Source organism: Hemicordylus capensis, chromosome 1 (assembly GCF_027244095.1).
Source record: "Hemicordylus capensis ecotype Gifberg chromosome 1, rHemCap1.1.pri, whole genome shotgun sequence".
Taxonomy (NCBI): Eukaryota; Metazoa; Chordata; class Lepidosauria; order Squamata; family Cordylidae; genus Hemicordylus; species Hemicordylus capensis.
In genome coordinates, this window is record NC_069657.1 from 413,184,365 (window position 1) to 413,210,464 (window position 26,100).

Sequence of the window (26,100 nt, forward strand, 5' to 3'; positions counted from 1 at the left end):
TTTTGGATCTTTGGTGCATGTGACGAAAGAAAATAAAAAAACAAGCCCTCCTCTGAACTTAATGTTTTCTACCAAATAAATAGATGTTTCAGTATCTGCCAAGAGCTCTCTCAGCACTGGGGGCGGGGGGCAATGCAACTGAGTGGGCAGTGTCACTGTAATCTTTAACACATACAAAGATTAAAGCAGGAATGGCACTTGAGTGTCATTTGATATTCTCACACATGTGGGCCCTTTTCTCTCCAATTACATCTTCATACTTTGTTGCTACAGGAGATTTGCTTAAGTCTGCAGGGGTGGGGGGTGGGGAAGGGTGCCAGTCGTTTCACTAGTAAGTGAAACATGCGACTGAGTGATGTGATCTTCCAGTACTGAAAGCATACTACATGGATGGATGGGATGGAGGCATCAATTGCTGAAACAGCGCCAACATGAGGGCTTGTGGCTTTTTCAGAAACAGGAAAAGGACATGGATCCAAACATCTGAATGCTATGCCTAGCAGAGTTAGGTTCACAAGCTAGTGTACCAAATGTCAACTCAGTGTTCGAAACAGCAGCATGTCCCCTCACTGACATGTAAAGACATACATCACTTTCAAGAAATACTGGCTTGGGTCATAAGTGACTTTTGAGCAAACTGAAGACACTACCATTCATGGAAAGTGGTGGTACTGAGACACAATTTTCACCAATCCCCTCTTCTCCCTGCGCAGCATTATTTTCTTGAGGGTCCCACAACTTCTCAGGAGTTTTGGGGGCTACTGTACTGAAATAGTGCAGGGAAGTTCACTTGAACAAGCTTCCTTCCACTCACACACCTTAGGACCCAAGCCACCTAGCAGATTCACATTTTAAGGGCAGGTTTGCATACCACCACCACCCCCCGCCGCCCATACAAATTCTGTGTGAAATGGAGTCCAAGAACAATCTTTGGGTGTATGCACACTCTGCCCCACATCACACATGCACATCTGTAGGAGAGAAAGCCACGCTCCCATGTAATCCATTGTTTTGCAGCAGATGGCTGAGCAGGTGCAGGATGGAGACTATTTATGTGTGACTGCATGTGTGTAGGCCTTGGTTCAAATTAAGCCCTCTCTCCTGTATGAGTGTGAGCATGAAGCTCACTCCTAGTAACTACCATGTGCCAGAAAATATATGCTGAGGCCTTGTGTGAACTAGCTCTAAGGGGTTTCCTGCCAGTAATTTTTTTTTTAAAAGACAACAAGGGTCTGTTTTATTTCTCTGATAAAAATACTAATCTGAAAAATAACTTCCTGATCATTAAATTTTTAGTATTTGTACAAAACAAAACAGAGTGGTAAGGCAGAAGTGCTTCTTGATTTGGATCACTAGCATGGTTCTCAGAATGGTCATGTAGGTGTTTTGCTGGACAGCATACAAAGGGATTTCAAGCTCTGATCTTGCAAACACTTGGGATATAGCAGCTTCCAATGTGGACTACTGATATCTAAGATAGAGATGTGGAGGCCTGGGCCACCTCCCCCCCTCCGCCAAAAAAAAAAATCCCCCTCCAGGCATTTACATCTCTAATCTAAGCACTTGCAGAATCATAGCTACTAATTTCTTTTATAAGTTATTTATCTTAGTATTTAAAGGAGAAATGGGAAACTTGTATGTAATATTTTAAAGAGACAACGTTATCTATAGACTCCTCTGTGTCGCATATTAGTTTAAAGGCTTTCAGAATCATGAAACTTTGTACACAAAGGGGATCTAACAGCGAAGTATTAATTGTGGCTCCTCACCTTGAGGTGTCGGTTCTGCCACTGGCTTCGCCTTCATTTGGATCCCTCAAAACAAAGTTAAGGTTGAGATTTTAATCAATGAAAGTTAAATAAATATTCAAGAAAACCTGCATCTAGAACAAAGTTAAAATTACGGTTGAGCATGAAATTCAGCATGATATTGTCATTTACTGAGATTTTAATAGTATTTTTCACAGCTGCAATCTACATACTTTTTATGAAATCCCAATTTATTTCTACCATGCCGGGTAACTTTAGCTTCCCCACCCCAACCCCCCCTTACATTGTGGCTAGCTAAAATAACGATCTTCTGACATACCCAAAACCCAGAGCAGCCACACACCAAGGAATTTTGTTGCATTTCCTTCTCACAACCCACGTGACAAGTCACCATTGCAGTCAGTAAGGATTTAATCCAGATTGGGGTTCTGGACTTGTAATGACAACTGAATCCAAAAGTCAATCCAGAGGGAAATCCCAACATCCTGCAGCTTTCTGTGTCACAGCCCTGCAGCCCCACTTAGCTTTCTACCTCTCCAATTTCACGGGCTCCTATTTAACCCCTTAATAGCATTTGCAGAAAGCAGCTTTTGCAAAACAAACTCAAAGAAGCCATCTCTGAGCACAGAAAAGGCAAACCTAACAATGGCTTCTTGAATTAGATCTCCGGGGGAGCACCAGGTTTTTGGGTAGCTTGTGGTAGGCTTGGCCCCCCGCATGGTCCCTGGCCGAGATAAATGGGGAACAGATGGATGCTTTCCCTCCAGTGCTGCTGAAAGAAGAATACACTGCCACTACCGCCAGTCATCATCTAGTAAGCCTCCCCACTGGACCCTGGCTTGCAAGGATATGTGGGCAGCAGTGGATACTCATAGAAACATAGGAAGCTGCCATATACTGAGTCAGACCATTGGTCCATCTAGCTCAGTATTGTCTACACAGGTTGGCAGCAGCTTCTCCAGGGTTGCAGGCAGGAGTCTCTCTCAGCCCTATCCTGCAGATGCCAGGGAGAGAACTTGGAACCTTCTGCTCTTCCCGGAGCGGCTCCATCCCGAGGGGAATATATTACAGTGTTCACATGTGGTCTCCCATTCAAATGCAACCAAGGCAGACCCTGCTTAGCTAATGGGACAAGTCATCATGCTTGCTACCACAAGACTTGCTCTCCTCTCCTACTCAGTGATGGCACTATTTTAAAATTCTCACGTCCCACCCCCTTGCAGCAGGTGGGCAGGGCAGGGAAAGTTTAAAATGGCACCACTGCAGAGAGCAGTGTCTGCTACTGCCCACCATCACCCAGGAAGCCAGGGCCCAACAGAGAAGCTTACTGGTTGTGGTAGGCAGCAGCAAATGCACCCTGGGTCCAGTCAGGGGAGTGGACCCTTGGGCCTGTACCCAACCTGGCTGGGCCCTGCCACCACCCCACCTGATCCAGTCAAGTAGGCTCTGAAAGTTTTCTATAACAGGATTTAACATTTGAGGGTGCCTCACATATACGGCACAGAACAAGTTGGGAATTTTACATCTAAATTAAGTACAAAACAGTATCAACGTCCTTGTAAGCCAACTGGGCTGAAAGATGCACCCTCGTCTATGAAGCTCATTATCTGGTGCATTAAACGTTTTGCCCGAATGCAGAGGAGCAACCTGCATCATTCGTGAGCCACCAAGCCACGTGCAGTGCAGCCCACCTGCCAGGGCCTTGAAAGCCATCTGGCTTTGCATTCCTAGGCAGGCAAAGTAACAGGTGCCTGGTCGACTGCCATACTTGGCTGCTAAGCTACCCTCAGCTTGGTTTTTCACAAACTGTGCAGGCCTGACCTACACAAGATCTTCAACATACTTACCAGAACCATTAAAAAAAACAAAACAGTGAGAAATATTCCAGACTGCATGCTGTGAAATAATACGCTTTATGATACCATGGGGGAAAAAAGGTGCCCCAGAAAATCACATCACATCTTTGTACATTACACAACATTGCAAGCAGTTAGTGGAATGTAATCTGCTGTATATGTTGCGGGGGAAGAGTAAGGATTAAAAAGCGGTGCAATCATGACTTGAAAGTTTTGACATAAGGTTAAGTGACACTAAGATGATAATGTGACAAATTGTCTTCCAAGTGCCCACATATGTGGAAGACCTGGGTGTGATGTGATGTGATGTCAAATGAGTCCTCAAACTGCACATTAAAAAAACAACAACAATCATACTTGCTACCTTATGAAAAAGATATAATGGATGAGGTTCCCAGGGCAATGAAGCCAGTGGTAAAGTTCCTATTGATTTAGTGGAATTCACTACCACATCAAAAGTGCTAGAGTGGTATAGCAGCTGGAATTTGAGGCTAGGACCTGAGAGGCCCAAGTTCAAATCCCTGTTCTGCAATGCTCCTTGGGTGATCTTGCAGCAGCCATTATCTCTCAACCTACCCTACCCTGCAGAGTTGTTATGAGAATGAGACAAGGAGGAAAGACTGTACACTACCCTGAACTTTGTGGTGAAAGGGCTATACATTTTAAATGCAAAGTTCATATTCCTGGGTTCAGAAAGTACTGTTTTGAAAAGACAATTATTTTTCAAAGTAATCATTTAATTAAAAATAAAACTGATTATTGGTTTTAGACTATTTATAGTTATTGCTTACATAGCCAACTTTAGAAAGTTGAAGCAGAAAAAAAGTTTGATTTTGAATTTAAATTCTGCTCACAGTTTTGTCAGTCTTCAGCAGCTTAGTCTGGTTGAAGAAATGAATTTACATGTTTTTGTGCCTTAAAAGAAAAGTTATTAGCGCTAGAAAAATTACTAGGGCCAGTTAAATAAATATTGATTAATTTAGGAGTTTTTGATCAATCAATGAAGTCTGCATATATCTGCTTATTTTAAAACAAGAAATTTTATTTAAAAATGAAAAGCATGCTTTCATTGCATTTAGATTATATGCCTGTGTGCACTGGAGTGGGGACCACCTAGAAGAGGAATTCCCACAAGGCAGAATGCCTCTTATTATACTACCTCCCATCTGCAGTTGTTGAAGTGCTTCATAGAAACTTTAAAAATAAAATGTTGCCAATTGATTAAAAATTAAAGGTAGCTTGTTGCTGATAAAAAGGGTTTTGACTGATTCATCTAACCAATAAATCAACCAAACACTGCAGCCTTAAACATTGCATGGGGACTATTCAGTTTTCTTTTCATTGTGGATTTCTGATTCACAATCATGTTTGTGGAATTTGTAGAAATATTCAACAATATGTTGATAAATCACCAAGTTTCATACAGCTCCCTCATTCCTAAGCTTTTAAAAATTAGCCATCAACTGGAAGTGTCAGTATCTTAGTGTACTTTCTTTCACCATCCATCACTATTTTTTTAAAAAAGGAGAGATGGGTTGGAAAGTGAACAGATTTTTATTTAATGCTGCTTCATACAATACCAGTTCTATGTCTGTAGAGGAAACAGCACTGTGCCACATGTGGCAAGAGCACACACATCTACTTTACCATATTTATCCATAGTGGAATGCTGAACCAGTGCTAAATCTTGGTGTGTGCGCTCTTCCTTCTGCTCCACATGCAAGACTTGGAATAATTCCACTTTCAATTGCAGTTAAACACAAACCAAGGTCAGTTGTGACTAGAGATATGAAGACCCACACAAACCAAGGTCAGTTGTGACTAGAGATATGAAGACCCAGGAAAAAACAAGAAAATTTTGGGTGGGGAAATAGTACCCCCACCCCAGGACAAAAAAGTAGGAAGAAGGGGTGCGGGGTTATGAAATTTTGTTTTTGAATTTTAAATACAATATTTAAGTAAAGGTGTACAAATATATTTATATAAGGAAAAATGTTCTGGCTTTTGCTCTCCCAAGCTTCTTGCTTGCTTCAGATTCCTCCAACTTCTGCAGCATGTGAAACAAATTGGACTATGTTTGGAAATATATCAGATCAAGAAATGAATGAGCATATGAAAATGTAGAGAGGGTTGTCTCAATCCAGGCAATTCAGTTTTCATCAGTCATTAAGACAATAAAAATGAACGATCAGAAGAAGCAGAAACTGCTGATAGTGATAGCTCAGAAAATGAGACTGATTAGACAAAGTTTCATGATGAACGTGCTTACCATACTCCTCAACTGGAGGAGAACTGCACTATATGTAAGACAGTTTGTTTGTTTTCAACTTTCACTTTTTGCCTGCTTCTCAAACAGTTTTTGACAGTTTAGGAGAAGCAGGCAAAAAGTTGATGTTGAAAATAGAAGAAGCTGGCTTACAGAGAAGCTGGATTCCTTGGAGGTCAGCAGATTGCAGTCCATTCATAACAAAAATTAAACATTTAAAAGTAAATTGCTACATTTGGACTAATTGTCTAAACAGATGACATATACCAAATATTATCAATGTTATGAGCAAAGCAGGTTATTCATAGTAAAGAAACAATGTGACTTTAGCCCTGTAAAGGGCTCTAAAAAGAAGTATTACATATATTTCAATTTTTCTCCACCACCCCCAAACACGTTTTCATGACTTGCACAATTTCCAAAAAATCTAGATTTCTAGTTGTGACATCTGAACAGACTGACCTTCGTTTATTCTAACCCACTTCCTTGAAATAAACAGAAGTCTGAAACCTTCGTATCTTGGTTTTCAGATCTCGGTGTATTTCAAGGAAGTCTGTTAGAATAAGCCAAGATTGGTTAGTTTGGATGTCACAAGCAACCCTGCTTAGTTATAAACTGGAATCAGAAGTTGAATTCTTCCGAGGCATGGCAGCTCAGGGGAGAGAATGTGCTTTTGAGGCTCGGGGACACCTTGGAGGAACCAAGATTTAACCATGGTTCCATGTGACATCTGAACTGGCCCAAAGGGAAGCCCAGATCACAGAGGTTCCTGCAGTGCACATATGCTACAAAGCAGAAGGATATGTGCTCATCACATGTGACGTGGTACACAGTTTCTTAGTCAGAAATGAAATTGATGTAGGAAATTTGTAATGCAAGAATCCGTCTTAGTATAGTAGATACAAGAATGCTTATCTATATTTTCACATGCATGGACCAAAGAACCATGATTGCCCATATTTATTCAGTTTCCACACCAAACATGCTGATTCATTTGTGAAGCTTATGTTTTATTAATGACGACTTCAACACATAGTACTACCATCATTAATTTGCATATAACTTTACAAATTAGTGTAAAATAAACTTAGGGTTACATGGGGCACTTAAGCAGTCTCTTATCCAGGCACTGACCTTAGTGAGACCTACTTAGTTTTTAATACAGCCTCATATTTAACCTTTCAGGTACTTGGAAATATGAATAGATCAAACTAACCTGCGGACAAATTTGGAGGTTATCTTGCTGATAATACCAGTCGATGTACCCCTTCTAGTTTGAGCAAATGTGCCCGTTTCATGCGATGGTGATGCGGGTGGCCCATTGTAAGTGGCGTTGCGCCGCTCCCGTAGCTGCTCACCATGGAAAGTGCTTCGGCTTGAACTCCCTCGAGGAAAGCGGGTTCGGTCTGGAGTGGTGGTGCTAATACTGTGAGCAGATGGGGAAGCAGCAGGTGCTCTTTGAGTCGCACTGCTGGGAAAGATAAGCGATCATTTAAGAGCAGGAAAGCAACGTCGGGAAAAGCTTTCACTACAGCTGCCGCCACCTAGCCAAACATTTGCTAGATTAGATTTGTGTTCCAGGTTAATGCTCTTGGGATAGTGCAGGCTACACTAAGAATTTTTAACCACTACCTAATCAAGTCTATAAAGAAGAGATGCTTGAGAATATAGTTCCTTGCTTATTCTATAGTGCTCATAAAGAAGGGGTGGGCAAACGTGGCCCTCCAGCTGTTGTTGAACTACCATCTTCCCCAGCCGCAATAAACAGCTGGAGGGCCAAATTTGCCCACCCCTGCCATAAGGGGTCCTTCTGCCCCCATTTCAGATGTTGCACAGGTTCCCCCCGCCCTTTTCAAACGAGGAAGAAATCATCTAGTTTATTGTACGGATTTATATCCCATCTCTCCTGACACATGTCGCCCTAAGGCAGCTAAGAAGGAGAAAGAAAATGCTATCTGATATTCATTAGTAAAATTTCTGCCATGAGAACATATTGCATTTTTAAAATTTAAATGCTCCAAATCAGTTTCACACACACGGATGGGTAATATTTTGAGCAAGTGGTCAGGGAACAAAACTGCTTTTTAAAATTTATCGGCTATGCAAACTGCTTGTGAACTCTTTATTTGTCATTTAAGAGACTTGATGTCCCACTCTTTAAGCAGAAAGGCCTTCCAAGGCAGCCTACAAAAATGACAATAATATGTCTCAATAAAATATACAGTTAAAGATGTGCACGCAAGTGCGCGCACACACAAACTCTATTGCAGATCAGCCATAAACTAATAGGGATCAAGATAGTTTAGTTTTAGTTTATTACTATCAACGATCAAAGATCAGCAATACAATTTAAAACTTTACAGAAAAGTACGAATAAAAAGAATACATAAAATAACAACAACAACAATCAGAAGGAGAGCAAATCCCATTTGCATATAAAGATAGCTGTTATCCAACATCCTAACCGAGCCAAGAATCTAGAAGACAAGACAGGAAGTTAGTTGCTGTTGAGTCCTAATAGCAATAGAGCAGAACTTAGCCACCTTATACGTAATAGAAGGAATTTTATCTGCAAGCAAAAAAGCAACATAAAATTCTTCTGAACGACCAGGTAAAGATAATACAATTGGAGTTAATAAAGTCTGTCGTATGTCCCTGTAGAATAAGCAGTGCAACAGAACGTGTTGTACATTTTCAACATCCCCTAGACCACAAGGACAAAGTGTCACTCCTTGGGACCTTCAAAAATCTCCCAGAAAGCACTGCAGAGGGCAGTATATCGTGTCTTGCCCTGAAAAAAGCCCTTTGATGGCGGGGGTAGATTAAGGTTTGTAAATCAGAAGATGAACCTCCAAAAGGAAAATCAAGTCTCCTCCTGATATAGTCAGAAATAAGACTAAGGTCATTCTGATATTCTATGTCCAGAATTCTTTGTTTCAACACCTGTACAGCCTGGTCATAACTTAAGAGGGAAAGGTAATCTTGCGAGAGGCCCAGGGCTGAAATTTTATTCTGGACAGCTTGCATCCAAGATGACTGAAATCTATCAGCCAGGACCAGAGAGATCCAGCCTTGAGGGGAAAAACTGATCTTAAGCCAATAAATTAAGATTAAGATCCATGCCCTGGCTTCAATTCTATGAATCTATTGCACACACAAACTCTATTGCAGATCAGCCATAAACTAATAGGGATCAAAATAGCAGCAGCAATGAAAATCTAGGGGTGTTATAAGAGGTTCAATTGAAAGGCCTTATGGAGGCAAGTCTTGAGGGCCGCCTTAAATAAGGCCAGTGAGGCAGCCAGTTGAATCTCCCCAGGGAAGGCATTTTACAGTCATTGTGCCACCACAGAAAGAGCCCGACCTCCAGTTGCCACCAACCAAATCTGCAACAGTAGTGGGCCAGAAAGCAGGGCTTGCAAAATTGATCTTAACAGCCCAAGAAGTTCATATAATGTAGGGACTCTTTCAGGTACCCAGTCACAGACAGTACCGGGCTTCAAATGTTCACACCAGTACTATGGATTCAGCGTTTGGGTGGCAAATGACTGGAAAAAGAAGGCGATATGGACAAGTCATAATATGGGGTTCAAAGTGCTTAGCTTAAAACAGCCAGTCATAACAAGAAACAATGTACAGGTGGACCCCATTATCCACAGGGGTTCCATTCTCACAGATTTCTGAGGGTAATGAAACCACGGATAGCAGAGCATGGGAACAATGGGAATCAGGGTGGTGGTGGGTTAGATTCCTGGAGGCTTGAAAAAAGGGGCTGAAGACAGTGGAAAACAGCAGATATAATCAAAATAAAGTGCCATACTGTGCTCCGCAGGTCTCCTGGTGTCCAGCAAAGCCCCCACAAAGTCTCAAATCCCTCATTTTCTCACAAAAAAATTGTGGATTTTTTTTTTAAACAGATAAGCCACAAAATGACTCCTTTCCCTCAAAATGGTGGCCAGAAATGACCTCCAAGGTCATTTCCGGCCATCCCAAAACCACAGATACATGGTTTTTAACCATTTCTTCACTGCATATGCTGAGGTCGGGTGTCATAAGAACAGCCCTGCTGGATCAGGCCCAAGGCCCATCTAGTCCAGCATCCTGTTTCACACAGTGGCCCACCAGATGCCACTGGAAGCCTACAGGCAAGAGTTGAGGGCATGCCCTCGCTCCTGATGTTACTCCCCTGCAACTGGTATTCAGAGGCATCCTGCCTTTGAGACTGGAGGTGGCCTACAGCCCTCCAACTAGTAGGATGTCAACTGCCCAACTGCAGATAGGCAGAACTGCGGATGTCATGAATAACGAGGTTTGTCTGTATGTCTAAAACTGATAAAGTGTTCCTAGAAGTAAGGTATATAATGTTTAATCATAATGACTTTGGGGGTTACAGCTCCTGCATTATGCTTGGCTCAAGAAATTTGATCACCCACACTGGTGTTGCTGGATTCTTACTTGATTTGCATCCGTAATGATTAACCTTTTGTTTTGATTCTGTCTCTTATTTCTTGGGATCAACTGGAGGAATCTAGCCTTTCAGCTGAGTATTGGGCATGATCAACCTGGAAGGGAATTTATACAAGGAGCTTCATTTTCTCCTACGAAAGGCAGTCCCACTCACAGTGTGTTACCATAATCCATCCTGGATGCAACCAATGCTTGGGTGGACTAAGGTTAGGGCTGCTTTTTCTAGGTAAGGTCATAGTAGGCATACTAGCCAAAGCTTACAGATGTTTTTTTGTTGAAATGCTGGACATATTCTAAATGAATATTTGCATATACTGTGTCATTATTGGAATCTGCCTTTACCAGAGGGAGAATGGACAAGCCACCACTGCTGCCACCGGATAGTTCTGTTCCTACTGCCCAACAGCCACATAGTCCTAACTACCTTGTCTGCTAATGGCAGCCCCCATGCAGATTTTTTAAAACGGTGATCATATATCAACAGCAGCTGATTCATATAAGTCAGTCAAGACTAAACTGACTGACACATCAGCCAAGCTGCAGGACTAATGGGTCTGCAATGACCGTGGCAGCAGCCAGCAGGTAGGTCACTGCAAAGTTGCTGTTAGAGGCTTTCACATCAGAAGCATAGTACAATACAGATTGTTGTAGCACAGCAGTATTGCGTGCCACTAGGGGTGTACACAAAACCGCCACACTGCGGTCTGGCACTGGGGTGGGGGTAGCTTTAAGAGCGGTGGGAGGGTTTACTTACCCCTCCCGCCGCTTTCCCGCTGTGGCGCCATAATCTTAAGAGTAATTGGGGTGGCAGGATACCTCCCTGCTGCCCCTTCCCCGCTGCTGCTCTGCAAACTTCCCAGTAGTCCTGTGCGCACGCTTCACGTCTCTGAAGTTTGCAGAGCAGTAGCAGGGAAGGGAAGGCAGGGAGGTATCCTGCCGCCCCAATTACTCTGACCATTACGGCGCCAGAGCGGGAAAGCGGCGGGAGGGGTAAGTAAACCCTCCCGCCGCTCTTAAAGCTACCCCCCACCCCCGAACCGAACCAACAAGGTCTGGACCGGTCTGGAGGCCTTTACTGGTCTGGGCCCATCCCTACATGCCACCCCACTTGTAATCAAGTATGTATACTAAACACAAATGATATCTGATCATGCAAAGTAAATATATCAATGCTACATATTGCAAAATACCTTGGTCGATAACTTTCAGTGCCATCTTTGATAGTTGGCAGTGTAACCTTTATAGGATGACCAGAGGCAGACATGGACTTCTGGTGTCGAGGCCGTGCTGATACTGCAGAAGCAACAGCAGAACCAGCAGAAGAGGTACTGCTTGCAGACATTTCCGTTAGGCTTTTATCATGCAGAATAAGGAATAAAAAGCACTATGTTCAGATTTTGAGAAGTTCAGGTCAGTATTTTCACGTAAAATCTTCAAACTAATGTTAGATACACTTTACAGTACAGTACAATCATTTCAAGAACAGATTTAAAACCAAGATTTAAAACCAAGATAGCAACAATGCATATGCAAGACTGTTTTGTATTGGCTCATTTGCAAATTTATGGGAGGAGAGCTGGTCTTGAGGTAGCAAGCATGATTTGTCCCCTTTGCTAAGTAAGGGAGATTATATGCATGATCACTATAAGATGTTTCCCTTAGGGGACGGAGTGGCTCTGGGAAGAGCAAGAAGGTTCCAAGTTGCCTCCCTGGTATCTCCAAGATAGGGCTGAGAGAGAGTCCTGCCTGCAACCTTGGAGAAGCCGCTGCCAGTCTGAGTAGACAATACTGAGCTAGATGGATCAATGGTCTGACTCAGTATATGGCAGCTTCCTGTGTTCCTAAATGTATGGGAAGCATGCTCTTAGGATGCAAGGTTTTCTAAGTGCCAAAGAAAACACTTGGAAGGAACTTATTTACTGGTGATGCATTCCTGTACTTGTTTGGGAACAGATTAAAATGGGATAAAACCAGAAATTAATATTTTCAGCAATTCTGTTGTAGCAAAATAGTGGCTGCTCCTAAGCCCCTGGAATGAAAATATATGGAGCTTTTATCCTATTATCAAAACAATCCAGAGGAAATAGTGTACCCCAGTGAAAGGGCATCAACTCCCCACAAATCTCATCTCTTTTTTAGCCTACTTTCTTTAAGGAAAGCAAGCTTGTGAGATCACCTGGCACTGTGTGTGTGTGTCCCACCCTATGCACTTTGCAATGCCTGAGTCAATATAAACCAAATTGCATACAGTTGAAGAGACACATAGGGACACTTCAGTGGTGTCGTTTGTAATGTCATCCACCCCGATTCAAGATGGCGGATGCATGAACGTTTGAGGCGCAAGAGGGCTAATTTGTGAACCACCTAACCAATTTGAACCAAAATTTGCTACAGCTGTAGGGAGACATAGGGATGGCTGAAGGGCAGAGTTTGTAATGTTGTCATCCACCCCAATTCAAGACGGCAGACGCATTAACGTTTAAGGCTGAAATGGGATACCTTGTGAGGATAGTAATTATCAGTTAAGATTATAGTGAAAGGAAAGTAGGCAGATTAGTTCTTACCAGAACTTGTTTTTTGTTTTTAAAGAAAACACTTGCAACTTACTTCCTTGACTAATCATGGTACATAATGTGTACTCATCTTCACAGCTAATCTTAATGAATTAACTCTATCATTATTATATCTGATTAAAACATCTGTAATTTTAAAAGGTGAATATCCTAGTAGTTTCCAAGTGCAAAGAGATGAACAAGCCTCAGTATGTACTTCAAGGCAAATGAGATCAGCTCACCAACAGCAGAGAATGTAAAGCAACTATTTAACAAGAAGGACCTTTTTGTTGACCAGAATTTTATAGTTTACTCTTTAAACCAGGCCTGCTCAACTTAGGCCCCACAGCTGTTTTTGGACTACAACTCCCATAATCCCCAGCCACAGTGGCCAATAGTCAGGGATTATGGGAGCTGTAGGCCAACATCTACTACTACTGTGAATATTTATATACCACTCTTAAACAAAATTCTCAAAGCGGGCCAACGTTGAGCAGCCCTGTTTTGAACAAAGAAAATGGTACTGCTGCTTTTCAGTTTATTTAGCCCCTACAGAATACTAACGTAGTAATTTTTTCTGCAGAACTAACAATTCCCCAAACCTAAGCAATAGTTACTCCTGGAGCAGAAGTAAGGGGAAGCAAGGACAACTTACACTCATGGTTGGAGTGAAAAACAGAGCACAACTCTAATCATTTTAGCCTCACAACATTATTTGGTCAATCCAGGGCAAGGTCCAGGACAGAGTTGCCTAAATTAGATAGATACAGTGTTCCTCCTAACAGGGATTCCCAGATGTTGTTGACTAAAACTCCCAGAATCCCCAGCAGCAATGGCTTTTGCTTGGGGATGCTGGGAATTGTAGTCTACAACAGCTGAGAATCCCTGTTAGAGGGAACACTGGAGAGATGCCAGCCTGAGGGCAGATGAACTCAACCTTTCCAACAAAGATGATACCAGGAAGAGGATGATGCAAGTTAGGCACTGCTGCCCTTTGCCATTCCCTGGGGCTTCCGTTACCTTGTCCAGCTGCAGGACCTGTTTGGGAGTGGTTTGTTCTCGGTGTCTCAGAGCGTATGCAAACTGTCTCTGAGGCCAAAGAGAATTCAGCGTGAATGTCTAAATTTTGGATGGGTGAGGTTCAGTACCTGTTGTCTTTCCCATTCTGTATAGCAGAATAGCGATCTGTAGAGCGTTCACAGACGTAGGTGTTTCTTCGCGTCATGCTAGTCCCAGAAAACACGTTATTCTAGAAAAGAATGAGGGAATATGTAAACAATACTGTAGAGTAAGAAAGCATTTGAAAAAATGCATGACTAAATAACGTGGGGTGTCTAACGCATGAAAGAACATATGCATATGCCAATTTAAAGTCAATTGGCAGAAATATTATTTATTTACAAAATGGATATACCACTTCTCAACAAAAAAATCAAGTTCTCAAAATCATTTATGTAGCAAAAGAAATGAAAATATGGTTCCCTGCCCTAAAGGGGCTCACAATATAAAGAGAGGTACTTAAGGAAGACACCAGCAATAGCTACTGGAGGGACACTATACTGGGATGAATAGGGACAGTTGCTCTCTCCCTGCTAATCTAAAAGAGCCACCACTTTCAAGGGTGCCTCTTTGCCCAGTCACCAAATTGCTGCGTTATCTATTCTGAAAACTGACTAAAGGCATACATGAACAGTCCCAAAATAGAATCCCTCTAGCAACACAGACCCTACAAAGACTTTATTAAAATGGATTAAATCAATTTATTTGATTTAATCAATCAATGACATTGATTGCTGCCTCACATATTACACTGTACTTATCTATCTATCATATTTCTATACCGCCTGATATGTACATCTCTAGGCAGTGTACAAAATTTAAAATATTTAAATGTTACCAATTAAAATACATGACAATAAAACAATAAAACAAATATTAAAACTAGTTTTAAAATTATTAAAATTAATTCTAATTAAAAGCCTGTGAAAACAGGAGAGTCTTGAGGTTCTTCCTGAAAACAGACAGAGAAGGAGATGCTCTTATTTCAGTAGGGAGCACATTCCAAAGCCCTGGGGCAGCCACAGTGAAAGCCCAGTCATGGGTCGCCACCAAACAAACCGGTAGCATACGTAAGACCTCTCCAGAAGATAACAGGTGGCAGGGTTGATGACAAAGGAGGTGCTCTCTTAAATTGTCTGGACCTAGCCGTTAAGGGCTTTATAGTTAAGAACCAGCACTTTGTATTTCACCCGGAAACATATCGGCAGCCAGTGCAGTTCTTTCAAAACCTGTGTTATGTGGTCCCTTCGTGTTGTCCCAGAGACCAATCTGGCTGCTGCATTCTGTACCAACTGTAGTTCCGGGCAGGGTGGATAAAAATCAATGGTTTAAAAAAAAAAAAAATCAAAAAAATCGGATTTTTTTAATTTAAATTGGATTTTTTTGATTTAAATTGGATTTTTTAAAATAAAATGCTTTTTGAGTAAAATATATTACCATCCAAAGGTTATTCCATCATGAAATAAAGATTAGTTTTTTAATTATGTAGAATAAGGCTGTATATGTTTAATTTTTTTAGTAAATAAATTCCATTAATCCATTCACAATGTCATGCTCTTCCAGAGGTTTTTGTAAGATTATTGGGCAGTTTCTCTGCCTACAAGATATTATCACAGATGCTTGGTTTACTTTTGCAGTTCTCAAAACTGAATTTGACTCAGCAGAGATCACATGCCTCCTCTTCACAGCAAAAATGTTATGACATGAACAGAGTTGAGAAAAAGACCTTAATCCTATTGTTCTACAAACCTATGAATACAGAATCAACCCCTTCAGTGCTAAGTTTCAAGAAGTTCAGTGAAATAGAATAGAAACAATATTTTTCTGATTGTTTGGAGTGGAATAGATCTGCACAAGAAGAAAGTGAAACTAAGTGTGAGGAGGGAGGGGCAAGCAGACAAGCAGTACAAAATGAAAGTGAAACTTTCTGAGCACAATACTGCATAGCCACAGACAGACAAGTCTTTGGATCTTTTTGTGTGTATGACCTGAGGTTTATCACATTCTTTCCTTGGAGGAAAAAACCTATAATGGCAGCAGGCCGTAAAAGAGACCCAGTTTGGCAATATTTTAATGAAGTTCCTTTACCTATCAGTAAGGCAGGCATGCGTGCAAAATGCAAACACTGCAACAAAGAAATGCAAGGCCTAGTGGCCCGAATGAGGCAACATCATGAGAAGTGCTGTGATGAAGATGACCAAAGAAACACATTTGAACAGGCAGGATCTTCAGGTTGGTAAACATTTTTATTGAATCATATAATATTTCTAAAGACTGCCTTGAACTGTCATGTTTGAGCAAAATTATATTTCTTATTATTACTGCATGTTACTGTCATTTGGTACAGTTATGAAGAAAAGCAAATATTCCTTTTGGGGCAGTGCTGTGTACAATAAGCAGAAATTGTATAAACAATAAAATAACAGCATTGACTTTTTTGTTTAGGGGAATTCATGGATTCTGGAAACTATCCACCTTCAAGATCACCATCCTTCTGTTCTACAGTTTCAGAGTTATCCATCCAGGATAGTGCTTCATTAGCATCATCATCAGACACCCACAGCCACATATCACTATCACCTAAAAGAAAGAAAAAATCCTTCCCTCCTGGAACCACCATAGATAAGTTTGTGATAAAAACTAGCAGATTAGAAAAAGAGTTAATTGATGAAAAAATTGCCCAGTTTGTTTATGCAACGAACTCTTCTTTCTGTCTGACTGAGAACCCACATTTCATTAATATGGTTCAGTCACTGAGACCAGGATACAGTCCACCCAGCAGAGCAGATGTTGCAGGGAAACTGCTGGATAAAGTGTATGACAGAGAAATGGAGCAATGTGCAACAGCTCTGGAGGGTAGAATTGTTAACCTAAGTATTGATGGGTGGAGTAATGTCCACAATGATCCTATTGTATGTGCTTGTATAACAACAGAAGAAGGGAAAGTCTTCCTTGCACAAACAATTGATACGTCAGGAAATGCACACACAGCAGAATACTTACAAGAAGTGGCAGTAAAAGCTATAATAACATGTGAACAAAAATTCAAATGTCTAGTACGCAGTTTGGTCACAGACAATGCTGCAAATGTATCCAAGATGAGAAGACATTTAGAAGAGCAGGAAGGGAATACAAAGCTAATAACATATGGTTGCAGTGCTCATTTGCTGCACCTCTTAGCCAAAGACTTAAGTGTTCCAGAAATAAAGACTAATGTTGTTGAAATTGCTAAATACTTCCGTAACAATCACTTTGCTGCAGCAGCTCTGAAAAGGATGGGTGGAATGAAGCTAACGCTCCCACAAGTTGTTAGATGGAACTCTGTGGTGGACTGTTTTGAGCACTATATCAAGAACTGGCCTATTCTGATGACAGTTTGTGAACAAAATCGAGATAAAATAGATGGCACTGTCACGGCCAAAATCCTCAACATTGGGCTTAAGAGAAATGTTGAACATATGCTCAGCATCCTGAAACCCATCTCTGAATCTTTAAACAAAATACAGAAAAATAGCTGTTTTATTGCTGATGCTGTTGAAATTTGGAAGGAACTGAGTGAACACTTAAAAACAGAACTACACATGGACAGAATTAAATTACAAGCATTAAAAAAACGAATGGGACAAGTACTGTCTCCAGCTCATTTTTTGGCAAATATTGTCAATATCCAGTACCAGGGTCAAAACTTAAGTGCTGAGGAAGAGGAGTTAGCTATGACATGGGTATCCAGCAATCATCCATCTGTAATGCCAACTATAATAAACTTCAAAGCTAAGGGGGAACCATTCAAGAAATATATGTTTGCTGAAGATATTTTAAAGAAAGTCACACCAGTGAACTGGTGGAAGTCACTTAAGCACTTGGATTTAGAGACTGTTCAAGTAATGATTTCACTTTTAACAGCAGTAGCTTCTTCTGCAGGCGTTGAAAGAATATTCTCTTCCTTTGGACTCATTCATTCTAAATTGAGAAATCGTTTGGGACCCGATAAAGCAGGAAAGCTTGTTTTTCTTTTCCAGATTATGAACAAAGAAGAAGATGAAGATGACGAGTGAGCTACAGAGGACAGTATTTAAGTTTTTCATGTGTAGGCTGGGCTGACAGTCTAAGTTTCTTAAAATATATATATTTTGTTTAGCCAAATTAGTTAACAAACATGGATGTTTGTTTAAGCAAATAACATATGCTGTAATGTTATTGTTTCAGTTGAATAAATCTATTTAAATTGTTATTATTAAGGTAATGATTATTTTTCTCCTTCTTAAGTACAACAGAAAAGTTGTCCAAATATGAATGATTAACATATTAAACTGGGGATAAAAAAAACTAATATGAAAAGTTGTTATTCTAAAAATCTTCATCTACTTGCATATTAAAGTTATACCAGCAAGAATTAGTCTTTATGTAGAAAACTATGATTTAAATCAAGCCTTACTGACTAGTGATTTAAATCGTGATTTAAATCGTGAATTAAATCAGTTTGATTTAAATCAAATCCACCCTGGTTCCGGGTCTATGTACAAAGGCAGCCCCACGTAGAGTGCATTACAGTAGTCAAGCCTAGAGATTACCAGCATATGTACCACTTTTTAAAAGGTCGTTCACCTTTAGAAATAGACATAGCTGATGTATCAGCCGAAGCTGATAAAAAGCGCTCTTGGCCACCGCCTCCACCTGAGAAACCAGGGAGAGCTTTGGGTCCAGGAGCACTCCCAAGCTATGTACCTGATCTTTCAGGGGAAGTGTAATGCCATCCAAAACAGGCAATTTAAACCATCTCTCGGGTCCTGTCCCCCCAACAGTCAGTACCTCCATCTTATTTGGATTCAACTTCAGTTTGTTATCCCTCATCCAGCTCATTACTGCCTCCAGGCAGGCATAAAGGGAAGATATGCCATTTCCTGATGAGGTTGGCAGGGAGAAGTAGATTTGGGTGTCATCAGCATATTGATAACACCAAGCACCAAACCTCCTGATGGTCTCTTCCAGCTGTTTCATGTAGATGTTAAAGAGCATGTGAAACAGTATGGAACCTTATGGGACTCCATACCAGTTCTCGCTTAGCAGAACAACAGTCTCCAAGCGACACCATCTGGAATCTGCCAGAGAGGTAGGAGCAGACCCAATCCCACCTCTCTCAGACGGTCCAGAAGGATACCATGGTCAATGGTATTGAAAGCCACAGAGAGATCCAAAAGGCTCAGCAGAGTCACACTCCCTCTGTCGACAGCCGTTGGAGATCATCCATCAGGCCAACCAAGACAGTCTCAAACCCATAGCCCACATAAAAGCCAGTTTGAAATGGGTTTAGATAATCTGCATCATCCAAAACTGCCTGGAGCCGAGAGACCTCCACCTGCTCAACTATCTTGCCCAACCATGGAAGATTAGAAACAGGTCTGTAATTAGCTAACTCTGAGGGATCCAGTGTAATTTTATGGCAGAACTACACCAGCCTTTGTGTTTTCCCAACACTCGTATGGAGGGGCTGCTTAACTAAGAGTACTAACTGGGCCTTTGACTGTTCGTGTTAGTCCCAGTTTCTCCATGTTGAAAGTATATGTATCTGAGCGAGATTGTTCAGTGACACTGAGTAAGTGTGGGCAGGAGAAGGGAGCTCTTATATCTGCTTACAGAATCAAAGACTTCCAAGTCATTTGAAAGGAACAAGCTCCCATTATTAGGAACTTTCAAATCTGAAGTGGCAGCTACAATGAACAGAGTCCTGAAGGGAAATGCAAATTCCTATAGCCTGTGGCAAAACAGCTACTGCAATTATTTCCTAATTGCTCTGTATTATCTTTCCTCAAAGAGGAGAACACTGCCATTCACAAACTAAACTGGTTCCTACATGTAAACCACTGTTTCAGTGAGAAAGCAGACAACATATCCAACTCTGCAAGAAACTGGGCGGGTTGCCAGGCTGGAGGGGCCCGTTTCTGGTGGCCCCATTTTAGAGTCTGGGTGAAATATCAAGTCTCTGAAATGGGACTGGAGAAATCCAAAAGAATCCGTCCATCAATCAAAGGATGGACCAAAAGAACCTGTCCAGCTCTCAAAGGTAGAGATGTGCACAGAACCGGTAGGGGATACCTTTAAGGGCAGGGGAGGGTGCTCTTACCCCTCCCGCCACATTTGCCCCACCAGAGCTGCACATTCAAAGGGTCCAGTGGGGCAGCAGTGTACCTCCCTGCCACCCTGTTGCCTCGTCGGACCAGAGGTGACTGGAAGTACCCGATGCACGTTGGGTCCTTCTGGTCCAATGGGGCGGCAGGGGTAAGAGCACCCTCCCCTGCCCTTAAAAGTATCCCCCATGCGTTTGAACCGGCTGAACCGCCAGTCATTTGAACCTGTTCAGAGGCCGTTAAAAGGTCCTCTGAACAGGTCCGTGCACATCCCTAATCAAAAGGTACATTGGGATCTGGAGATCTCCCAGACTGGTACACTGTCACAGACCTCCTGTCATGCCCACCAACTCCACAGACCCACCTGAGCGGCAGGGGTGGCCCAAGATCTTTGGATGCCTGCGATAAAATGCCAAACGCAGGGTGCGGAGAGAGGAGAGTCTGCAGCAGCCAGGCAGGTGGGGTGATGCCCACTGTCTTGCAGCTCAAGGCAACCACTTCAACTCATGGTCCTGGGCAGGGTGGTCTATATGGCACAATCCACGCAGGAGGTGGCACGACATGCGTGGCAAGGTCAGAAACCTCTAAGCCTGAGCATGTCCCCTGAGCATGCTGGGTCCGAGAGACTTCGCAATACTTCCACTTCTCTTTAGAGATTAATTTTTCAGACATCCTGTTATTTATCATTGTTATATACTGCCTGATATACAAATCTCTAGGCAGTGTACACAATCCAAATTACAATATCAAACAAAACATTTTCACAGAACAAAAACAAAAACAATTCAGAGAGTGAAAACATTAAAATAATTTCACAGGATAAAAACAGTTTGAAATTAATTTTAATTAAAAGTCTGAGAAAACAGGTGTGTCTTAAGGGTCTTTTTAAAAGCAATCCAGGATGGAGAAGCTCTTATTCTGACAGGGAGTGCATTCCATAGACCTGGGGTGGCCACAGAGAAGGCCTGACCCTGAGTTGCCACCAGACCAGCAGGCGGCAACCGTAACCAGACCTCCCCAGCCAGTTAATAGGCAGCAGGGTACATGAGAAAAGGTGGTCTCTTAAATACCTAGTACCTAAGCCGTTCAGGGCTTTATAGGTAATGAGCAGCACTTTGTATTTTGCTCGGAAATACATCGGCAGCCAGTGCAATTCTTTCAGCATCTGTGTTAGGTACTCCATTCAGGTTATGCTGCATTCTATACCAGTTGTAGTTTTTGAACTATATACAAAGGCAGCCCCCATGTAGAGTGCATTACAGTAGTCAAGCCTGGAGATCAGAAGCATAAGTACTACTATTTTAAGATAATTCATCTCCAGAAATGGGCATAGTTGATGTATCAAGCCAAAGCTGATAAAAAGTGCTTCTGGCCACTGTCTCAACCTGAGAAACCAGGGAGAGTTTTGGATCCAGAAGCACTCCCAAACTACATACCTGATCTTTCAGGGGGAGTGTAGCCCCATTGAGAACAGGCAGATCTAAACCATCTCGCGGGTCTTGACCCCCTACAACCAGTACCTCCTCTTTATTTGGATTTAACCTCAGTTTGTTATCCCTTATCCAACCCATTACCGCCTCCAGGCAGGCATTTAAGGAAGTTATACCGTTTCATGATGAAGTTGATAGGGAGAAATAGATTTGGGTGTCATCAGCATATTGATAACACTCCGCACCAAATCTCCTGATGATTTCTCAAAATGGTTTCATGTAGATGTTAAAGAGCATTGAAGACAGTATAGAGCATTGTGCATACTTTAGTTCTTGCTTTGCAATCTACCTGAGAGGTAGGAATGGAACCACTGTAGAACAGTGCCACCTAATCCCATAGGCGACTCAGAAGGGTACTATGGTCAATGGTATCAAAGGTTGCCAAGAGATCCAAAAGGATCAGAGTCACACTTTGTCAATACCTAATTGGAGATCATCCATCAGGCTGACCAAGGCAGTCTCAATCTCATAGCCCCCCCAAAAGCCAGTTTGAAATGGGTCTAGATTAATTAATCAGTTTAAATCAACTCATTTTTATTAAAGCAAGGGATGTGTGTTTGTCCAACGCTAATCATAACAAATGGTGTTTTGTTAACATTGCAAACTGATCAGCAGCCTGGATTTTGTGGTAGCAAGCATGACTTGTCCCCTGAGCTAAGCAGGGTCCCCCTTGGTTGCTTATAAACGGGAGACTAGAAGTGTGAGCACTGTAAGATATTCCCCTCAGGGGATGGAGCCGTTCTGGGAAGAGCAGAAGATTTCAAGTTCCCTCCCTGGCTTCTCCAGGATAGGACTGAGAGAGATTCCTGCCTGCAACCTTGGAGAAGCCGCTGCCAGTCTGTGAAGACAATACTGAGCTAGATAGACCAAGAGTCTGACTCAGTATATGGCAGCTTCCTATGTCCCTGTCATGCTGCTTGTTGAATAGAGGTATGGACAACTTGCCCAGATGCCAAACTAAAAGATTCTAGCCTGACTTCAGCCAGGGTTCACAAAGTGGTACAAATCCACATGCAGTCAGCCACTGATAATCAATGCTGTAGGGTGCACCTGCTCCTCCTGCCGCGTGCAAGATGTTGCTGTACTGCAAGCTGCTCCATATCCTCCATGGTTACATGGCTGCCTATCTATATCCACCTTGCTGTAAGACAGCTAGGCTTTGCTTATTTTCAGATGTGCAAAACATTTTGCAAAAAGATTAGGAATCTAAGAGCCAGGATAGCAGCAAGGAGGAAGTGGTGAAACCCCAAGCTCAGCACTGCAAGAAGGGAACCTGTATTTATCAAAGCGGTCTGGTCTTCACTCTGCTTCCATATATGCGTTCTCTCTTCCACATAAAGTGAGAGGTGCCAGGACCTAAGTTAGTCCCCAAGCCCTAGCTTCAGCAATACAGATGCTGAATACAACCACCCAGAGTTTTTAAGATGTCAGTGACTCTTGGAACCTGGACTTTTGCACCCTGATACATCAACATTAAGCATTTTACACAATAACTGCTGGCTAGTAATTTGTTCTAGTCAATACATCACAACAACCATTGTTATTGTGCTACAGAGAATATTCCAAAAACCTCACTTACACTTGGAATAGTAGTTGATTTTTTCCGTTCAGGACCCACTAGTGGACTTGCTGTCATCTCGCCTTTGGACCCAACCGTGGTGCTGCTCAGTTTACGTGACATATCTTTGTCCCATTCCTCTTTGTGTTCACTCTCCACACTATTGGCCTGAGCTCTTTTTGAATATGAAACAGCAGGAGGAATTGATGGGCCAACTGTTAAACAGAGGTAATGTCAATGAGTGGATGTTTTCTGCACCACCTGCTGTCAGTCTGAGAATTATTTCCACGTAAGCTAAAAATAAAGTCCAAGTAACTAATACAAATTAGAGGCTGATGCTACCCTCCCTCCCACAACATACTTATATTTATATAATGCAGAGGTTACCTGAAAACAAATTAGTCATCAGAGCCTTGTCTGCATTGTTCTACACAGGTAGCATTAGTTTAATGTTTAATGTTTGTGCCCTAATCATTTATTAATATGCTATGAAAAATCAATGCATACAGAGGCGCACAAATTAGGCACATATGCTTTCCTTTATGCATAAGCCTCCAAAAATTACATTCCATAACTGCTGGCATTTCACTACACCATTTGTGAATTCACTGTATAATCCATTCTCAGTTACAACCAATTGTTTTCTGAAAAAAATGCCAGAGATGCAATATAGAATCATCACTATCAAGATGAGCTCTATGCAGTATGTACCACAAATGTATCTGCTTTAGTGTGCCTTGTGAGGACTGTGCAAGGTTCATAACCCAAAAGAACTCACTGGCTGATTTTTTAAAACTGAAGGCACTAATTATTATTTATCCGCTTTCTCCTCTTCTCTCTCACCTGCAAGACATGCTTGTTTCCAGATTACTTAGTGAAGGCCACACTGCATTTCCCCACTGAGATTTCAATTCCATGTTTTAATATTTTGTGTTTGTATCATCCAAGCACAAAATATTCATTTAGCAAAACTCACCACATACAATTCCAGTTCTCTTAAACAATGATAATCCACCCAATCAGGTATTGTCCCCATATTAAATAGAAAATATCTTTATCTGGAACTCTCAACTGAATACATAGGATTAATTTTCCTAACTTCACCACAAGCCATACTTTAACCATCGTAAAATGGAGGGCATTACCAGAAGCTTCCATTTATTGGTGCTCAAAATATGCCACTAATAAAATATTACTGTCACCAATAAAAGATTACTGCTTGAACATTAGTCTTCTCTTCAAGTCAATTTTCAAAATTAAATAGAACACTGGAAAGCACACACAGGGGCACTCACACAAGCCATTCCCCCCACCCTCCCCCTCACTGTAGCAACCAGAGCCCACGAAAAGAAGCTCCTGATGTGCGGGGGAATGCCCTGAAACCAAGTGGGAACACTTTTCACCACTCGCGGGAGATTTCTCTGCCCAGTTTCTGGAAATCCCCTACCCCGTTGCAGCTGCATCAAACGTTGTTGCCAAGGACCACTCCACTCTGTGAAACAGCTTTCCAAGGGGCTCTGGCAGTTGCAGTGAGGGGGAGAACAAAATGGCTTCCACAACCATCGTGATGAATGAAGGTTTCAGAAGAAGGGGGCTTCTTTCCATGGAGGACGATCTAGCCTCAGTTGCACACATTGATCCATTTTTTTAGGCTGTGGCCAACATCTTCCGACTTTGGTCTACATATATAACTGTGTATTCTATGCAAATCCAGCCCTATCTTCTACTAAATCTTCCTTTAAGAATTACTGCACTGCAGATCTGCTAGTTCAAGTTTTCAGTTCAAAGCAATGACGACAAATACAGAGCACAATTTTAATTAGGTAGATAGTTAAAATAGTTACAGACACCAGAAGAAATGCAAACAAAATTAACATCTGTCCACTAACCCAAACTATATTTACCACAGAAGGCTCACATGATAAAAGTGTCATGATGTGATAAGAGGTGGCACACAGCTAATGCACAGAGAGATGGCACTGCCAAGCTCAGAAAACATGGCACAGTTTAAAATTGTGTTTTGCTACTTTACTTGTTTGAATGCCATCCCCACCATGTTCACTGAACCGCCGTTGTTTCTGATTGGCTGATATACTCCGCTGGACTTTCAGGTGAGCCGGAGATTGCATAGAACTGTTGTTGAGGTCACTGCTGGGCCGAGATCTTTGACTTAGGTTGCTACTGGACAAGGATTCGCTCCCCTCAAACTAAATGGAAAAAGTGGCAAAGGTTAGAAACTGCTTTGTGATATTTTAATTGGCCCTAAGAAAAGTATCAACCTACACTGGCTTTTGGATTTCTTCTTCTTATTTTAATGAACCAATGTGACTATCTACTATTTTTGTGTGTCTTGCAGAATACACAATTTAGCTGTCTAAGAGAAGGAACTTAAAACTAGAGGAAGACAATCTTCTACCCCCTCAAGACAAGACTTAACTTTGCAGGGTTACTTGCCCTCCAGTCTCTAAATGATACTACCCAACATGGCTTCTATTGACTTCTATTTATGTAAGATAAAGTGTGACGTCAAGTCGATTTTGACTCCTGGCGCCCACAGAGTCCTGTGGTTTTCTTTGGTAGAATATAGAAGGGGTTTACCATTGCCTCCTCCCACACAGTATGAGATGATGCCTTTCAGCATCTTCCTATATTGCTGCTGCCCGATATAGTACCAGTGGGGATTTGAACCGGCAGCCTTCTGCTTGTTCGTCAAGTATTTCCCCACTGTGCCACTTAAGGTGACACAGCTCTTCTTTGTGTCTATTTATTTATGTACAGTCTTGCTAATATAAAGATAACCATGTTTCTTGTTACCGCTCCTGTCTTGCAAGGGACCCGTGTGTTTTGGTTAGTGCCGATCTGATTAGATTCTATTAGATTTTAGCAACAACAACAACAACAACGTGGAGAGGTATTCCTTTGTCTGAGAAACGCTTGGTGCAAACTGAAGTTTATCAT

At 41.8% G+C, this 26,100-nt stretch overlaps 2 protein-coding genes across 9 annotated transcripts in view; one reads left to right on the forward strand and one right to left on the reverse strand.

The window, feature by feature from the left end:
* Nucleotides 1–26,100, reverse strand: part of MARK1 (microtubule affinity regulating kinase 1) — a 112,976-nt gene that overhangs the window by 4,162 nt on the left and 82,714 nt on the right. For 3 of the 8 annotated variants that reach the window (XM_053308770.1, XM_053308750.1, XM_053308813.1), the window contains 6 exons: nt 25,175–25,349; nt 23,164–23,357; nt 14,059–14,159; nt 11,549–11,710; nt 7,108–7,362; nt 1,770–1,814 (listed from right to left, as the gene is read on the reverse strand). In XM_053308770.1, coding sequence (XP_053164745.1) covers nt 1,770–1,814; nt 7,108–7,362; nt 11,549–11,710; nt 14,059–14,159; nt 23,164–23,357; nt 25,175–25,349 — 932 coding nt within the window. The remainder of the gene's footprint in view (nt 1–1,769; nt 1,815–7,107; nt 7,363–11,548; nt 11,711–14,058; nt 14,160–23,163; nt 23,358–25,174; nt 25,350–26,100) is intronic. The other 5 variants (XM_053308784.1, XM_053308776.1, XM_053308760.1 and 2 more) reach the window with 5 other exon arrangements.
* LOC128350454 (uncharacterized) lies at nt 15,932–18,200 on the forward strand. The gene is made up of 2 exons (XM_053308828.1): nt 15,932–16,201; nt 16,415–18,200. Exons 1-2 carry the CDS (start codon nt 16,000–16,002, stop codon nt 18,022–18,024), a joined length of 1,812 nt encoding a protein of 603 aa, XP_053164803.1. The 5' UTR covers nt 15,932–15,999; the 3' UTR covers nt 18,025–18,200.